We start from the raw sequence: 19,261 nt of genomic DNA, 5'->3' as shown, positions 1-19,261 counted from the left end.
ATTACTCCTCCTCATAGAAATAAACGTTATATTAACAAGTTACCTTTTTTTGAGTGTGTGTTCTTCACTCCCCTTCAAAACAGTAGCTGCAAATTGCAAAGCAATAGCAGCAAATCAGCCAGCGGCTGCCTGCTGGGGCGGCAGCCTGTTGCCCGAAGCACAGGGAGCCCTCCGGAGGGCTCCCCGTGCTTCAGGCGAGTGTCTGCAAGCCTTGCGCGCCCGGCAGGAGCTCCCGTCGGGCGCGCAAGGCTTGGGGCGGCAGCCTGTTGCCCGAAGCACAGGGAGCCCTCCGGAGGGCTCCCCGTGCTTCGGGCGAGTGTCTGCAAGCCTTGCGCGCCCGGCAGGAGCTCCCGTCGGGCGCGCGAGGCTTGGGGCGGCAGCCTGCCGCCCGAAGCACGCGGAGCCCTCCGGAGGGCTCCCCGTGCTTCGGGCGAGTGTCTGCAAGCCTTGCGCACCTGGCAGGAGCTCCCGTCGGGCGCGCGAGGCTTGGGGTGGCAACCTGCCGCCCGAAGCACAGGGAGCCCTCCGGAGGGCTCCCCGTGCTTCGGGCGAGTGTCTGCAAGCCTTGCGCGCCCGGCAGGAGCTCCCGTCGGGCGCGCGAGGCTTGGGGCGGCAGCCTGCCGCCCGAAGCACGCGGAGCCCTCCGGAGGGCTCCCCGTGCTTCGGGCGAGTGTCTGCAAGCCTTGCGCGCCCGGCAGGAGCTCCCGTCGGGCGCGCGAGGCTTGGGGCGGCAGCCTGCCGCCCGAAGCACGCGGAGCCCTCCGGAGGGCTCCCCGTGCTTCGGGCGAGTGTCTGCAAGCCTTGCGCGCCCGGCAGGAGCTCCCGTCGGGCGCGCGAGGCTTGGGGCGGCAGCCTGCCGCCCGAAGCACGCGGAGCCCTCCGGAGGGCTCCCCGTGCTTCGGGCGAGTGTCTGCAAGCCTTGCGCGCCCGGCAGGAGCTCCCGTCGGGCGCGCGAGGCTTGGGGCGGCAGCCTGCCGCCCAAAGCACAGGGAGCCCTCCGGAGGGCTCCCCGTGCTTCGGGCGAGTGTCTGCAAGCCTTGCGCGCCTGGCAGGAGCTCCCGTCGGGCGCGCGAGGCTTGGGGCGGCAGCCTGCCGCCCGAAGCACAGGGAGCCCTCCGGAGGGCTCCCCGTGCTTCGGGCGAGTGTCTGCAAGCCTTGCGCGCCCGGCAGGAGCTCCCGTCGGGCGCGCGAGGCTTGGGGCGGGAACAAAGGAAAATGCGCCTCCTCCCCTCGCCTCCACCCCGGAGCCGCGGCAAAGGCGTTAAAGAGCCGCATGCGGCTCCGGAGCCGCAGGTTGCCGACCCCTGGCCTGGGATTAGCAAGGGTTTGCTTTTGCACAGACACGTATAGGATCACGCTGCAGGTTCTGTTATATTAGGATCTAAGTCCATATCAACATATTCGCATCAAACTGGCACTGTAAGGGGATTGAAAGGGGAATGGATCACTCAGAAGCCCCCTGACCCCCCCCCCAAAAAATTGTGCCAATGTGGACAGCTGGTCTACACATTTCACCAGGCTATCTGAAATGGTTTCAGCTGAAAAACAATGGGTCATGACTTGTTGTGTTGATCACCTCTATCACATTAATAGTTTTGTGACACTGTCAGACATTTCTGCTAGCCAATGGTGTTCTTGGTATCTTTTAATCTCTCTTATCTTGCTTAATATTTGCATGTTGCTTCGGAGGTAAAAATGCATAGGGCAATTGATTTTTAATTCCTCTGATGTAACAGATCTCTGAGGGACTCACTGCAATTTGACTCTTAGGACGGAAGTCTCAGGCATTAAAAAGATTAACAAAGTCAAATTTATCACAACTACCATTCCAGATGGGAGTAAATTGGCAGAATCTCCTGGTTGGCTGCCTGTAGTCTTCATTTCCCTGCAATCAGTGCCTTCAAACCCTTGGTAACAATGGCAGGCGAATTTCTCTGCCATTATTTGAAGGTCGACAGGTGATGCTTCCCCTCTTACAGTAAAGCCCAGGCCGCCTGACGCTTCTATTTGGAAGTTCTGAGGATTTAAATGGAGGTAATCTAAGGCTTTCCAGTTCCTTCGAACACACCTCCCGTTGTTGTGACAAAGATGCCAGCTGCACACCTCGGCCGCTTTGGTTACGTTGACGATGTAGAAGCCCAGCTCGGAAGCAACGAATTGTTTCACCTTTGTGCAGTTGACCTGGATGGAGCAAGAAGAAAAATAAGAAGTTGCAAAATTGTGTGAAGGCATGCCCTTCTCAATTAACATCAATTCAGCATAGTATAAAGGTAAAGGGACCCCTGGCCATTAGGTCCAGTCGTGACCGACTCTGGGGTTGAGGCGCTCATCTTGCTTTACTGGCTGAGGGAGCCGGCGTACAGCTTCCGGGTCATGTGGCCAGCATGACTAAGCTGCTTCTGGCGAACCAGAGCAGTGCACAAAAATGGCGTTTACCTTCCCACCGGAGCGGTACCTATTTATCTACTTGCACTTTGATGTGCTTTCGAACTGCTAGGTTGGCAGGAGCTGGGACAGAGCAACAGGAGCTCACCCCATCACGGGGATTCGAACCGCCGACCTTCTGATCGGCAAGCCCTAGGCTCAGTGGTTTAACCCACAGCGCCAGCCTCAGCATAGTATAATGGTGCCTATATTGCATGACACCTCAAAAGTCCATGAGTTCCGTAGAAACGTTACGATTTCTAACAATGCCTTTCCAGATGAATTTGTTTCTCCTGCCAATCAGATGCTCTTACATAAGGAAGAGCAAGTGTCCTGATTCCTTAGCCGCTGAGGAGAAAAAATGATTTTGGCAGGCAAGGCTTGGCATGAAAGGGTGAGGAAAGCTGCAGCTACTGAAATTTCCTGTTCTAGGCAATTTTGAAGATACAGAAGATGGAAGTCTAGTTGTGAACATTATGAATAGTGCAGAATAAAACACAGCGGAGGGTGCGTGAGGATGGGACATAAAAGGAAAGTATGATTTCTCTTAAGACAAAGATTACAACTGATTTGGTTTGATTATGTCATAGCTGTTTTGCTGTTCAGTGCTGTTCAATGCTTAAGGTTTTGTTTTGTTTTTTACTATCTTATTGATGGGTTGTTGTTTTTTACTTTTTGTACTCCTACAACACTGCTGAATGACAAGCTGCACGTGTTTAAATTATCTCATCTACTCAGGTATAAAAACTATACGAGCCTTATGCTATACTGTGGTACCTCGGGTTAAGAACTTAATTCGTTCTGGACGTCTGTTCTCATCCTGAAGCAAAGTTCTTAACCCATGGTACTATTTCTGGGTTAGCGGAGTCTGTACCCTGAAGCGTCTGTAACCCGAGGTATCACTGTAAGCTCAGGTCTTATGATATTGAGCCTTAGAATTGGCAGGGGGATCCTACTGTGGTGCCACCACTAATTGCTGACCAGATGGCATTGATCACTGGAGCCAACTATAGTAAGGTTACCAGACTTCCCCGTTTCCCAGGGACAGTCCCTGGATTTACAAATCAGTCCCTGACAAAATCAATCCCTTTCAAAGTTGAAAAGTGTCCCCAGATTCATTGAAAAAAATCTGGTAACCTGAAACTATAGGGGGTCCTTGGGGCACAAGCAGCCACAAATTTTTTGTTGCGGGCACTCAGCACCCCCGGTAAAGGTAAAAGGACCCCTGACCATTAGGTCCAGTCATGATCTGGGGTTGCGGTGCTCATCTCGCTTTATCAGCCGAGGGAGCCGGCGTACAGCTTCCGGGTCATGTGGCCAGCATGACTAAGCTGCTTCTGGTGAACCAGAGCAGAGCACAGAAACACCATTTGCCTTCCCACTGGAGTGGTACCTATTTATCTACTTGCACTTTGATGTGCTTTCGAACTGCTAGGTTGGCAGGAGCAGGGACCAGGCAACGGGAGCTCACCCCATCACGGGGATTCAAACCACCAACCTTCAAATCAGCAAGTTTTGAGTGTCCAATGCGGTCATTCCTTATTGTTTCTGGGGTCCCTGCACCAATCAGAAGGTGTGCCTTGGTTTTTGAACATTTTGGAAGTCAAACGGACTTCCAGAATGGATTAAGTTTGGTGCTTTTGTTTTTGCTATTTATTTTGCGTTTTTGTTTTTGAGGCTTTTTTGGTTAATTTGTTTTTGTGACTGTGTGGAACCCAGTTCAGCTACTGATTGATTGATTGATTGATTGATTGTGTGACTGCGGAAATGGATAAAAGCCCCCCATCCAAACAATGACTATCATCAATGCAGGGAAGAAAAAAAATATTTTTTTCATTTTCATCATCTACAATACTGTCTTATTTATTATATAGTGCAGTACATTGATTATTGCTTTCATTTTGTGGATCAATGTTCTCGTTAGATAGTAAAATTCATGTTAAATTGCTGTTTTAGGGGTTGTTTTTAAAAGTCTGGAACAGACTTATTCATTTTGCAGTATTTTCTATTGGAAAGTGCACCTTGGTTTTGGAACACTTTGGTTTTGGAACAGACTTCCAGAACGGATTAAGTTTGAGAACCAAGGTACCACTGTAGAGTACTGCGGATGACCTGCCTTGTTGACTATAAGAAGAAAGTCGCCTTCTCTTACTTCAAGTATCTGTCCATCTGGGCAAAAAGACATGTCAATTCTTAAACAGACACAGATAGGTAGCCGTGTTGGTCTGCCATAGTCAAAACAAAACAAAATTCCTTCCAGTAGCACCTTAAAGACCAACTAAGTCAGTTCTTGGTATGAGCTTTCGTGTGCATGCACACTTCTTCAGATACACCATGTGTATCTGTGTATCTGAAGAAGTGTGCATGCACACGAAAGCTCATACCAAGAACTGACTTAGTTGGTCTTTAAGGTGCTACTGGAAGGAATTTTTTTTTGTTTTGACTTAAACAGACAGTTATTCAAAACTTAGATCCAGATCCTAGACTCAGCCACTCTCTCCTTCCTATCAGTGACCCATGAACACATTCCATATGCTATTGACAGGCTAGCAATGGTTGAGTTGTCAGATAAACTGCACCTCAAAAGATAAATAAAATAAAATAAAATGGCATACAATAGAAATTCTGTCTACTAGATTAAATAATATCCACAAGGAAGAACCAAGGCATGGGTTTACCTCAGATGATGTTAAATTCATGTCTCCCCAAATAACAATTCCCGCAGCTCCTAAGGCAGCACTTTCTCCAATGGTGCTAACAAGATCTTGCTATATTGGAAACAGAAGGAAACATCATCAGTGTCTATTACTGTTTATTCTCAACAAATTTTGCTAAAGATGGGGAAACAGTTACTTAAAAAAACTGATAAATGGGCCATGTGGACAAGGGGCTACTCTTCAGGGAACTAGTCTACAGCCTAGTAGTAGGTTTACTTGTCTCTTTCAAAAATCAAAGAAAATAATAATTCAAGTATTATGAGCTAATGCGTATTGTTTCTAGGCCTTCTTTTTTAGAATTGTAAAACTAGAATAATGACTTAGTTGGGTTCCCCCTTGTATTTCTGTACTCTGGGGTCACATTTCCCATAATGCAGCAGGAGGCCTGTTGTTGTATTGGAAGGTCTTGGGGCAAACTGCAACACTCAAAATCTTCACTCCTTCCTGGAATTACCTTAAATATAGCAAACGAAGGCCTATAATAGGCTCTTCTCATCTATTACCCCAGCGTAGTGAAAACTTCGGTTTGAAAAACAATTTGTAACCGTCTAAATACTCTGGAGAAGAGTGCAAAATGAAGTTTCTTAACACAGTCAACTCAAATAAATGTTTATGCACCCAAGTCTAATGCACTAAGCCTTTCTGTGAAATGTGAAATAATGCTTAGCATTTATATATAATGCTTAGCATTTATATATATTTTTTTTCCTGAACATATAAAGCAGTTCGCAGGTGTTTTTTTTCTGTTTATTTGTTTTACAAAAGCCAGTACAGTGGTACCTCAAGTTACAAATGCCTCAGGCTAACCTGGGAGAGTTACCTTGAGTTGAGAACTTTGCCCCAGGATGAGAACAGAAATCATCTGCCGGCGGCCCAACGGCAGCAAGAGGCCCCATTAGCGAAAGCACGCTTCTAGTTAAGAACAGTTTCAGGTTAAGAGCGGAGCTCCGGAATGAATTAAGTTTGTAACTAGAGGTACCACTGTATTAAGTAAGCCAAAATTATTATTATACCCCTATTAAAGATGCATGGATAAGGTGGAAAAATAATTTGTTGCTTAGGTCCATCTCTTGAGCTCTTGGCTGAGGTAAAATGTGAAGAAAGCTTTCCTAGTTCAGGATACTAAACCGGTAAAGGACCCCTGGATGGTTAAGTCCAGTCAAAGGTGACTATGGGGTTGCAGCACCGAGCCTCTTGGGCTTGCCGATCAGAAGGTCAGCGGTTTGAATCCCTGTGATGGAGTGAACTCCCGTTACTCTGCCCAAGCTCCTGCCAACCTAGCAGTCTGAAAGCACGGCAGCGCAAGTAGATAAATAGGTACCGCTGCAGCGGGAAGGTAAACAGCGTTTCTGTGCACCCTGGTTTCCATCACAGTGTTCCGTTGCACCAGAAGAGGTTTAGTCATGCTGGCCACATGACCTGGAAAACTGTCTGTGGACAAACGCCGGCTCCCTCGGCCTGAAAGCGAGTTGAGTACTGGAACCACATAGTTGCTTTTAACTGGATTTAACCATCCAGGGATCCTTATGCTAAACCAGGTCTAACATAGCAGTTCCTACTTTTCCCCAAATAGCTTACCTTGGATAGAAATAGCAAAGGCTCGTCCCTATAGTCTAGTCGGGTATATACAAATACCGGAAGAGCGTAACCATGTGACGTCATCATGGAAATCCTCATCGATTCGTTCACCCTAAACTGTGAAAAGCGTAATATATTATCACTGTTTCCAAGGCATTTCTTAATGCCAATGGAAGGATACAGGGCTGCGCTGCTGTTCCATAGCCATGACAGTTCATTGTTCCTCAAAACCTCATTTTCTGGACAGGAACCAGTATAGTTCTGGTCACGGAAATTGTAATTGTGGCAGTCAGGATATAAGTAGTATCCCCACAAGCCCTTGGGCCTACTTTTAATCCCCAACTCAATTGTCTCTTTCATGAACGCCTTAGCACATTGCTCAAAGGAAAGCTTAGCTAGACGCTCAACGGCGTTTGCCGAAACATTTTCGTGCATTTCAGAAATCAGTTTCCTCGACTGCCTCCTGTAAATATCCTTTGTATTCCAGTTGCGGTCCCATTGCGGCCTCCAGTGTTCCCAGTCTATGACTGCTAGCCCAGTGAAATCTTTATCGGGAATGTAGTAGTCAATGTCTTGGAGAGCTTTTTCCAGATGCATTTGCAAGCTGAAATTCTGAGGGAGGCCACCATTGACAGGGATTTCTTGTGGTGTGTACCACGGATAATATCCTAGCCTGTTGACATAAAATATCGTCACATTCTGCCCTCTCGCTTTGGCAAACGGGCTTCCAGTCACGTGGAACATTTCCAGGTTAATCGTTACGTTGTATCGGATGGAGCAATGATCCGTCGGTGCGTTCCAGGCTGCCACAAAAGGCTTCCTTCGGAAAACAGGGAGCTGAGCTGGCTTCATGGTGAAAGTAGAACTCCACACAAATGTCATATGTATCCAAGTTGTGAAGTGGACCTGCTGGATAATAGAAAGCAATATTTGGGTTTTCAATATGGCTGCCGTTATGGGAAAATATTTGCAAGTACATCTCCCAACTTTACCAAGTGCAAAGGAAAATAAAATGAGAACAATAACAATAAAGAACTACAAAAACTATCTAAAGCTGAATATAACACCTAAGCCAGAGGTGATCTTTGGCTCCCACAGTTTCAGAAACTTTCAGAGAGTATCCTGGCTGATTTGATTGACATCCTATGCTCTTTTAAAATATGATGGTTTTTTGGGGAGTGTTATTGGGTTGTTTTTATTTTGATTATATATTTTGTGGTTTTATATTCTGATTTTGTTCTGTGAACCGCCTTGAGACCTCCAGGTATACAATGGTACATAAATTCAATTAATAATAATAATAATTTTACAAAGAAAATGGGCCATTGGCATACCCTCCAACATTTCTCTGATGAAAATAGAGACCTCCCCTCCAATATTTCTCCAATGAAAATTGATGTCCTAAGGAAAAATGGGACATTCCAGGATCAAATCAGAAACCAGGATGGCTTCTGTAAACCTGGGACTGTCACTGGAAAATAGAATACCCTCCAATATTTATCTGAGGGAAATAGGGATGTCCTATTCTGTTGTTGTTGTGGTGGTTGTTGACCGGGTTGCCCGAGCCACTGTGGGCCGCTTCCATTTATGAAAACATAAATGTTTTTAAAACACAAATAAAATTATTTCTGCCGTGATAACTAGGCACAGGTCTGAGCAAGGTTTTGTGGGGGTTTTGACCTGCTGCCTTCCCTGGGAAACCCCCCTGTTTACCATGGAACTGATGTCAACCTGCAGAAAACCCAATTGACTATTGTTCCAATTCAGCAGTAAAAAGCGAGTTTCCCCAGTGAAGGTGGCAGGACAAAACAAAAAACCCAAACCCTGCTTGGAACCATGCCTGAAAGTCACAAATCTGGGCCTAGAAATTGCGGCACTTCACACCAAGTTGTAGCTGTTCAATTTTGCCACTGGATGTCACTGCCAGTCTATTTCATGGGCCATTTAAATAAAACAAAGCTATTTAAGGACAAGTGTTTGGACTTAGATGAATGGGTTTCTGTTAATTTGGGTTCTTACTAAACAGTAATAACATACCAAAGTGGCACGGGAATGCCTCTGTTTAAAAATATATGGCTTTTTTAACACTGGGTTTTGAAACAGAAAACAAACATTTTCAGAACTGCCCCTGGTGAATGACTATGACCTCTGCTAGGGTGGAGTAGCAACAAGCAAGCATAACATCATCTGAGCTTTATAAATAGATCAATTTTTTTACTCAGCTGTCAAGAGGAATTGATCTACAACACCCAAAGGAAAATGTAATAATTGAAAGCGATGTCATTTGCCATCTGTGGGATCATAGTGCAGTCTTCCTCCCATTATAAGCTCATAGTCAACTCCATATCTTCTGCTTTTTGCTCCGACTGCTATCAACCCCCTTACATCCATTTCCCCAGATTTCATCACAGGTGATCGATTGCACGGGATAAACTGTAGCTAACTACAGAGATTTGCTTTGGTCATCCATGGCACTGGGAGGTAATGAGTTCTGCTTTGATAGAATAGCGGCTGTAAGATCTCCTAGATCAAATCCAGCAAGAAAAATATACTTTTAAAAGGTAAAGGAGTTCTGACGAGTTCCTGGGACTGTTGAGTGCTGCTTCCTTAAGAAACAAACCCAGGAATCCTCGTGATGAGACAGGCATTGGGTGTGAAAGGGAATAATTCTTCACTTCTCCAGCAGAAAACTAGATAAAAATCTCCTCAAAGGCCACAGCAATCCTAAATTTAACTGGATTGTTAACCATGGACAATTCTCTGTTAAGCTGCCATGGTTTTGTATGCTTTTATAAAACTGTACAGTGGAACCTCAGTTTTCAAGTGTCTTGGAAGCCAAACGATTCGGAACCAGAATGCCGAAAACCCAGAAGTAATTGCTTCCATATTCGAATGCGCCTTGCAAGTCTCCATTTTTTCAATGGATTTTGCCAACTGCCCATTGATCCTCAGTTTTTGGAAATTTCAGAAGTCGAACGATCTTCCAGAATGAATTACATTTAAAAACCAAGATTCCACTGTAAATTGCTTGAGACGTTTTCTGTAGTAAGTGACAAAAACTGTGGTTTCTTGGTTGTCAAATGGCTTTGCTCCCGAACAAATCGGCTCCCGAACACTGCAAACCCGGAAGTAAGTGTTCCGCTTTGCAAATGTTTTTTGGAAGCTGAACATTCGCTGTAGCTTCCGCAGCTAAGTACAGGAAGCTCCCGCAGTCAATTGGAAGCCGTGCCTTGGCTTTCAAACGGCAAATAACAATAACAGTAGTTGTTGTTTTCTCCACTCATAAGTTTTCTCACCTGGTCTTTTCGCTGGTATAATGCAGTTCCTAACAGGAAGGAGAAATTGTGTGGTGGCTGTGTATGAATTGTCCTAAAAACAGAAGACCCCCCCAACTAAGCTTTTAAGTGTTCTTTAAATTGGTCTTTGAGCAACTGGTTTAAATCTCTCACAAACTTTGGGGATTTGTTGTTATTGTTTAGTCATTTAGTTGTGTCCGACTCTTCGTGATCCCATGGACCAGGGCACTCCAGGCACTCCTGTCTTGTACTGCCTCCCGCAGTTTGGTCAAATTCATGTTAGTGGCTTCAAGAACACTGTCCAACCATCTCGTCCTCTTTCATCCCCTTCTCCTTGTGCCCTCAATCTTTGTGCATGCACACGAAAGCTCATACCAATAACAAACTTAATTGGTCACTAAGGTGCTACTGGAAGGATATTTTTTTTATTTTGTTCCAACATCAGAGTCTTTTCCAGGGAGTCTTCTCTTCTTGTGAGGAGATAGGAGGCTTCTCATGGGGATAGAAGGTGCCAGGTTGCGCCCTGCATTGGCTCATCTCCTGGCTCCTTGGCCTCGTCGCAACTGGTCCTGCAACAGAAGTGAGCTTGAAGGAGGGGCAACCAAGGCCAAGGTGACTGGACCAGGAGAGAGGCGGAGACCTTTTGAGAGACAGTGATCAAACACAGACCACTGAATACATAACAGACAGCACTGTTTCAGTGCTGCGAAGGGCAGCCATACTTTCATTGCCCTCCAGGAAACTTTGTGAGGACCGCAACCTCATGATATAACACCCCCGGGACACTCTGGACAGTCCTAGCTGCCCCATTGCAAGAAAGGGGCTGGGCAGAGGCGGCCAACCATTTGGAGGAGGTCAAGATCAGAGCCTCCTCTGCCCCTCAAGATTGGGGTGGGGAGCTCAGCCCCATCTCAGTAGACATGTGGGGGGGCTCAAGACACCTCACCCTTCTAGAGTTGGTGCCTATGTTGGGGATGAGATCCTGATTTATCAAAAAAAATGGTGGAATGTTATTGATACCTTTTACCTATGAGCACAAGGGACACGGGTGGCGCTGTGGGTTAAACCACAGAGCCTAGGACTTGCCAATCAGAAGGTCGGCGGTTCGAATCCCCGCAACGGGGTGAGCACCCGTTCCTCGGTCCCTGCTCCTGCCAACCTAGCAGTTTGAAAGCACATCAAAGTGCAAGTAGATAAATAGGTACCACTCCGGCAGGAAGGTAAACGGCATTTCCGTGCACTGCTCTGGTTTGCCAGAAGCAGCCTAGTCATGCTGGCCACATGACTCGGAAACTGTATGCCGGCTCCCTCGGTCAATAAAGCGAAATGAGCACCGCAACCCCAGAGTCGGCCACGACTGGACCTAATGGTCGGGGGTCCCTTTACCTATGAGCACAACAAAGGATCTTGCCGAAATCATCATGTGCTGCTTCGTTTTCCTATCCAAATGTTCCTGTTCATAGCCTGGAACGATGCACCTTCCTATTATCAGTCATCAGTTGTTCACTGCATAATCTTGAGGTGAGTAACTTCTCCCTGTTGTGCTCGAGCCTCAGGGCGCAAGACATTCACTGCAGTGCTATGCCATTAGGGCATTCTGCTCATCACTTCATTGCATGTGCGGAAAGCTCACGGCATCGCTATGCATTATTCACAGCTAGAAGTAGTTGCGAGAACATTTGTCTTAGCAAGAGGAAGTGATATTAATGTAGCCCAGCATAAAAGGGGGAATAAATGGCAGGTCAGTGTTTGAAAGAATGTGTTGGAACACTATGAAAGTCTGCTTAGCATTTTGTGACTGGGGAAAAATTATAATCATTCCAACATGTGTATGAGAGATTCCCCCCCCCCCACAAAAAAAAAATCTCAAAGGTTAGGTACCAGCAGAACAACTAGACAAATCCAAAGTTATACACTTGAAGTTGATGAAATTATTCAGTAGTTTAATTGGCAGTGATAAAGGTAAGGGGACCCCTGACCGTTAGGTCCAGTCGTGACTGACTCTGGGGTTGCGGCACTCATCTCGCTTTATTGGCCGAGGGAGCTGGCGTACAGCTTCCGGGTCATGTGGCCAGCATGACTAAGCCGCTTCTAGCAAACCAGAGCAGCGCACGGAAACACCGTTTAACTTCCCGCTGGAGTGGTACCTATTTATCTACTTGCACTTTGATGTGCTTTCAAACCGCTAGGTTGGCAGGAGCAGGGACTGAGCAATGCGAGCTCACCACATCACAGGAATTCGAACCACCGACCTTCTGATCGGCAAGTCCTAGGCTCTGTGGTTTAACCCACAGCACCACCCGCGTTCCTAATTGGCAGTAATAGGGAATCTCAATTTAACGTGGGTGCTGATTTAATTTCTGCTGCTACATACAGTAAAAGAGAGTCTCAGTAAATTGTGCAGTTTTGCATATGTGTGTATATATGTGTTTGGTCTTTTCCATGGGTATGGAAACTGGAATACAGCTGAAACTAAGAAGTATTTTCCAAATGCAATGTGGCTTAGAGGTTAATCTAAGTGGCAGGAGGAACTAAGCAGAACAAAGACTAATCTTCTGCTTAGGGGTGAGGTCTCTAAGGGAATAAGGAATAAGGGCAGAGAGACATTCCAGAATGTAATAAATGGAGAAGGGGGGTGAACTACAATTAAAAGTACAGATCAAGAAGAAAATAATACCTGTGTGTGTTAGGTGAGCCTATACTAGCCAAGAAAAACATTGCTTAAAGAAGTAGGAGTTCAATAGAAATTAAAGCTACCTATGCATACTTACTTGGGAGAAAGTCCCATTGAGCTCAATACTTCTGAGTAAACCAAAAACACAGCAAACTTTTGAGATTTGCATTTCTATGAATTTTGCAATCCCAGCCAGGTAATGTGTACAAATGGGGTAAAAAATGTGCATGCATATAAATGCATAGGTGAGTGAAAAGAACATGCACGAATGCATTATATTAGGGGAAATTGCTTTGCAAAAAATGTGTAGATTTGTCAAAACTGGGTACCTCAATGTTTTTTATGAGAAATTCGTACTAAACTTCCAATGAATTTTCATAATAGTTTTTATTTGTATTTATTTTTTAATTGTCAATTGCTACAAAAAGGTGAAAAACTGTGAGGGGGGGACTTGATTTAAGACGGGGGAAATTGGAAATTCTCAAAGTGAAATTGGAAGATTCTACCATCCCCCATGGTTTCTGAGTCAGATGACATTCCCTGCGGCTGAGGAGCTACTGAGACCCAATAAAGATAGAAAACCTCAGCTGCACATGTGCATAATTTAGGGTTGTCATATTTCAAATAGTAAAAATTGAAGTTTTAAAGCTATTTTTAAAGGAAATTTGCCAAAAAAAACAACCCACCCCCAATTCTGGTTTTCCCAAACATTTTAACCGACTTCTGAAAATTCCACCCAGACACTGTTTTTTGTAGACAAATCCTGGCAATATCCGGAAAATTCCAGACATATGGCAGGAGTAGTATAAGTGCTTGCAGGGGGGACTTTGAATGTGATTGCCAAGTACCAAATGACCTTGCAGTGAAAATGCCATATGTATTATGCTGTTAATGGGAAATTTAAAAAGTACTGTTGCCACTTTAAATATAAAAAAGCAATGCCTTAATCTTATGCAAAAGGTATTGCTGTTTCTTGAAATATAAAGAGGTGATGTCTTGATCTTGTGCGATAAAAATATAAAGAGGTAATGACTTCATCTTATGCAATAAAGGCAAACACTCTTCCCTGAAGCCCATAGAAAGTAACTCAGTACAGATGGATAACAGCTTCATTCAGATGCACATTCAAATGGGCATCTAATGCTTATCTAGTTCCTGCTCATGGATCTGAATCCAGCAGATGTTCTATGCATGGAATCCTTATTGCATCCTTATCTTGATTGGAGCGACCATGTTTCATAGAAGCTTAGGTTGGTATGGTTGTTGTTTTTTCCCGAAGCCCCAAATTGTTTCCAGACTCTCATTCTCTGTGTGCAAAACTATCATTTCCAATTTATTTTTAGCACAACCTGTATTTGCAAACACTCCCACTCTCTGAACCTGGCACAGATTGACAGGAAATGACTTTTCCTGTAATGTAAAGAGAAATGTGTTCCCTACATAAAAGCTGTATCTGATTTCCTAACGAATTGTGTTCTGCAAGTGTCTCATTAAAAAAATGTTTAGAGTACGATTGCTAATACAGTATGTGTAACCCTTTGGGAAGGTATCATTTTTAATCAGTTTCAGGTGCTGAGTCTTTTTATAAGGTACAGTCGTGCCTTGGTTGTCGAACGGAATCCATTCCGGAAGTCCGTTCGACTTCCAAAAATGTTCGAAAACCAAGGTGTGGCTTCTGATTGGCTGCCGGAGCTTCTTGCACGCAATCGGAAGCTGTGTCAGACATTCGGCTTCCAAAGAACATTCGCAAAACAGAACACTCACTTCCAGGTTTGCGGCGTTCGGAAACCAAAATGTTCGACTCGCAAGGCGGTTGGGATCCAAGGTACCACTGTATTACTTTCTCATAGTGGAAACTGTGAACTTAGTAACCTGGGAGCAGACTCCAATGAACTCAGTGGGACTTGCTTCTGAATGGACATGTATAGAATTGTACAATTAGCCAGTACAGTGGTACCTTGGGTTAAGAACTTAATTCGTTCTGGAGGTCCGTTCTTAACCTGAAACTGTTTTTAACCTGAAGCACCACTTTAGCTAATGGGGCCTCCCACTGCCGCCGCGCAATTTCTGTTCTCATCCTGAAGCAAAGTTCTTAACCCGAGGTACTATTTCTGGGTTAGCGGAGTCTGTAACCTGAAGCGTCTGTAACCTGAAGTGTTTGTAACCCGAGGTACCACTGTATTCTAAACTAAGCTACTTTTTGGAATATATTGTACTTGCACTGCAGAGATTTTGGCAATCAACTATAATTGTGGACAGTTTGTTATTTCTGTAAGGCAATGAAAATGTACCCCTTATTGTCAGGGGTGCCGACTTTAATAAAGTTAATGGGCAGGTAAATCCCACCCCACATCATCAATTGCATTACATGTACATTTGAATAGCAATGCCCATTAACTTGGTGTAGGGTGGTTCTCAAATATTCTGTTGGGGAGGTGAAGGAACCTCAGCCCCTAGGAGTTGGCTCCTATGCTTATTGAAATGATAGCCCCAGTTCACAGACCCTCCAAGTCTCCATATCTTCCAGCGAAAGTCCCTGATTTAAAGATGCTGTCCTGGTTTCTGATTTGATCCCAGAATGTCCCGCTTTTCCTTAGAACATCTGTATTTTCATTGGAGAAATGTTCATTGGAGGGTTTTGTGACTCCTGAAGCAAGGAGATAAGTAACTATGTAACCTTTAGAAGGCATTTAAATAGAGAAATTTGTATAGAGAATTTTTTTAACATTTTATGTTTTTATATGTGTTGGAAGCCGCCCATAGTGGCTGGGGCAACCCAGTCAAAGGGGCAGGGTATAAATAATAAAATTACTATTACTATTATTATTATTATTATTATTTATTAATTAATTAATTAAGTAGGACATCCTTATTTTCATCGGATAAATGTTGGAGGGTATAAGTTCAGCTTCAGTAACAAACTATTCAAATGCATTGAATCAAGATGGTAAACTTTGCTCAAGGCTAGACAATCATGCTTCAGGAGGAAATGCAATATTCACATGCCTGAAAGCTGGTCTTCTGGTGCAATTGCTAGAATGTTAGAACTGGAAATGGAGTCCTGGGATCAAATCTCCACTCAACCACCCATTGCATTGGGCAGCCCTCAGCAAACCTACTTCACCAGCCTAGCCTATCCCATAGTGGTGTTATGGAGATAAAATGGAATTCTCCCATACAAGTTAGACTGAGCTGCTTTGAGGAAGAGCATCATTAAAATGTGGCAAATAAAATGGCCCATTTATCTGAATGTTTCCTTGTTGGCCATAGTAGCACACGGTCAGTTCCAGAAATCAGGATCACAGCTATCAAAGGTTTGGGTAATTGGAACTCACATGCAGTTTGGGTTGTTAAGGGGGGAGAAATTAGACAAACATCCGACATAATCTGAATATGTATTCTATATAGAATTTAGTTTCATTTGTGCTACTGCAGTATATTTATTTATTCCGTTCATACCCCACCTTTCCTCCCAGGATCTCAAGATGGTATCTATTGCTCTCCTCCTCCTCATTTATTTTCAACAACAACCTGTGAGATAGGTTAGACAGAGGCAGTGACTTGCCCACCATCACCCGTGGCTGAGTGGAGATTTGAATGCTGGTCTCCCAGGTCCCAGTCCAACAATCTATTGCCATCCCATCACATTGGCTCTCTAGGACTCCTGTATGTTTTAATTGTTTTTGGTTTTGGTTTGTTTTTTTTTCATTCTTCTAAATCTAAACAGATGAAGCACGTGCAAAATGGAATAAGAGCAAACATTGCAGAATGAACGGCATAATGATCATCATTCACTCGGAAAATGAATTCAGGTGGTGTGTGCTGGCTGGATTAGAGGCAAAACGGGGCGACCAAAAAATGAGAAGAAGGTATCAACATGCTCAGGAGAACACCAAAATTTGCAGACGTAAACTTAAAAAGATTTGAAACAAACCTATGGGGCAAAAAACAGTCCAGTGGGAATTGAGCATGCTCAATAGCTGTGAAATATTGAGTGCCAATTTGATAAGGGAAATGGAAATATAGAATGGGAGCGGTAGTAAAATAACCTACTTGAAGGGAATTAGTAGTCTGCACCCTTTAATGAAGACATTTATTTTATTTTTGAAGGTTGCACCTGTTTGGAAAGTTGCACCTGTTAAATTTGAATCTTAAAGTACAAAAGTTGCTATTTTGGTGTGCAAGCTTTGGAATTACACAGGGTTGTTCATAATGCAGAAATGAAAAATGAATAATTCTCAGCAATACAGTTATTCCCCAAGATTACTTACCACTGCCAATTTTAGGTCTCTTGCAGGTAGCATCTAAGAGCACTTTTCTGTATTGTTGGGATGTCACTAGGATCTAAGAATATAATTCCTGATGTATATTAAATTCCATGTTGTTCAAAATAACAGTTTGGATTAATTTTGCCCAAGGCACAAATGGCACCAGCAAGAAAACAAAAAACAATGGATACTAAAAGTCAACCCTAGACAGGTAAAATAAATAACAGAAATCTCAAGACTTCCAACTTGGTTCTAAAAGAAGAGGTCCGCATTTTAAATGAAAAATACAGTTATGATTACCTTCCGATTTGCCATCAGTCATGCCAGCTATCCCATGCAGAAGAGAGAAGTTGAATGTCAAACCTTTTTCTGTTTGCTTTCCACCAAACATGTCATTACAGAGGTGACTCAGGGCAAAGAGTAAAACTGGAGACTTTCGCTAAATCTCTATTTAACTGAAGTCAGTCCCACTTGTGTGCCTTGGTTTAAACTGGCCATTACCGCCTTAAAATATTCATTACGATTCTATTATGAGCCATGACTCGTGTAGGCCAATCCTAAGCATGTCTATGCAGAAGTACAACTCAGCGAATTCAGTGGGACTTATAACATCAGTCAGACCACTGTCTACCTGAAGTTAATCAGGTCTCGGTTTGGTCAGTGCTACCCAGATGGGAGACAACTTGCATGCCGCCATGTGTTCCAGGATGGAAGAAAGGTTGGGTATACATGTAAGAAAAAATACAATAATGCTGCTACCAGATGAATTTTGGGATATCTTCCCCCTCTCCCAAATTCTAGGTGGAACAGTTCCATCAAAAAATCTAGGTGTCCTTCTGTATGGGGATGGGAAAACTCACATGGGATAGTGTGTAACTTGGATTCTACAAATCACCCAGTTTCTTCAGGGGTGAAATTAATCCAGGAGCATGTTGGGCAATACAGTGTTACCTCAGAAATTGAACGGAATCCATTCCAGAAGTCCATTTGACTTCCAAAACTTTCAGAAACCAAGGTCTCTTGGAAGTCGCATCGGACATTCAGGTTCCAAAGAACATTCGCAAACTGGAACACTCACTCATCTTTTCTGCTACAATTTTCAACAGGAAACCATTATTAAAATTCTCCCTAGGATAAACACTAGGAAAAAGCAATAAAGTTTCTACAAGAAACAGAGACAGAGAGTTATCCCCCTTCTTCCTTTTGACCCAGTGAATATGAAAAAAATAAAGAGTTGTGACAAGGAGGGGAGAAAATATCACAAGTTTTTGTTTGAGAATTATTTGCCGTTGACTCCAGGTATGATACATGAATTTAAATGCACTGGATACTGCTCTTAGAGTTTAATGAGCTAAAGAATCAATAGTCAAATTAGGCAAATATATTAATACCAAATTCAAATTTCAACTCTTATGAAATCTTAAAAATACAAGAGTCTTAGCTGAAGAGGATCTTAAATAATAAACAGTATGATTCAGAGAGTCATGTAAACCTCATTGCTGCAATATGAATGAATGATGGGAAGATTTTCTGATTTTCTTCTTCAATCTGGATAGAGCAAATACTGAACATGACAGAACATCAAACACACTGAAAAATCTTGTAAACAAGTCTTATGTAGGGGCAAGCACCACACAAAAAGCAGTCCAAGAAAATGTGCAGGTGGGAGATATGAGAAGTGTAAGAGATTTGGTTCTACAAAATCATAGCACACTGGGAAATGAATACTGCGGATAATTCAAGTCCTTTAGTATTTCTTATCTTACTTCAGAATGATGAAAGTTAAAACTAGCAATGGCAACAATGGTGTTTTGGACAAAGTAAAAGAAAGCCGCTAGAAAGCAGGCAAAAGGAGTTTGCTATAAGGTCTGCATTATACACATAAAGCATCATCGTATCACTTTAAGCAATGATGGCTTCCTGCAAGGACTCCTGAGAATTGTAGTTTGTTAATGGCATAAACATTGTTGGGAAACGATTTTAACAATCAATCCCTCTTCCCAGGGAATTCTGGGAATTATAGTTCTGGGAGGGGAATAGGGGTCTCCTAAGAATGTTCAGCTACCTTAACAAGCTACAGTTCCCATGATGCTTTGGAGGAAGCCATGACGGTTAAAGTGGTATAAGAGTGATTTAAAGACATGGTGCAAATGGGGCCATAGAATATAGAACTTGAACTTTAAAGAGAGCTTATACAGTGGTACCTCGGGTTAATTACTTAATTCGTTCTGGAGGTCTGTTCTTAACCTGAAACTGTTCTTAACCTGAAGCACCACTTTAGCTAATGGGGCCTCCCACTGCCAT

The 19,261-nt window shown here is 43.8% G+C and overlaps 1 protein-coding gene across 1 annotated transcript; it reads right to left on the bottom strand.

The window, feature by feature from the left end:
* Positions 1-1,708: 1,708 nt before the first annotated feature.
* LOC310825833 (hyaluronidase-4-like) lies at positions 1,709-9,110 on the bottom strand (the record flags this gene model as incomplete). Its single annotated transcript, XM_083699652.1, has 4 exons — positions 1,709-2,181; positions 5,103-5,192; positions 6,720-7,625; positions 9,105-9,110. 4 exons carry the CDS (start codon positions 9,108-9,110, stop codon positions 1,750-1,752), a joined length of 1,434 nt encoding a protein of 477 aa, XP_083555778.1. The 3' UTR covers positions 1,709-1,749.
* Between the last annotated feature and the right edge of the window lie 10,151 nt (positions 9,111-19,261).

The sequence above is a fragment of the Podarcis gaigeae genome (assembly GCF_964106915.1).
Source record: "Podarcis gaigeae genome assembly, chromosome: 10".
Taxonomy (NCBI): Eukaryota; Metazoa; Chordata; class Lepidosauria; order Squamata; family Lacertidae; genus Podarcis; species Podarcis gaigeae.
This window is presented reverse-complemented; position numbering and strand designations above follow the sequence as displayed.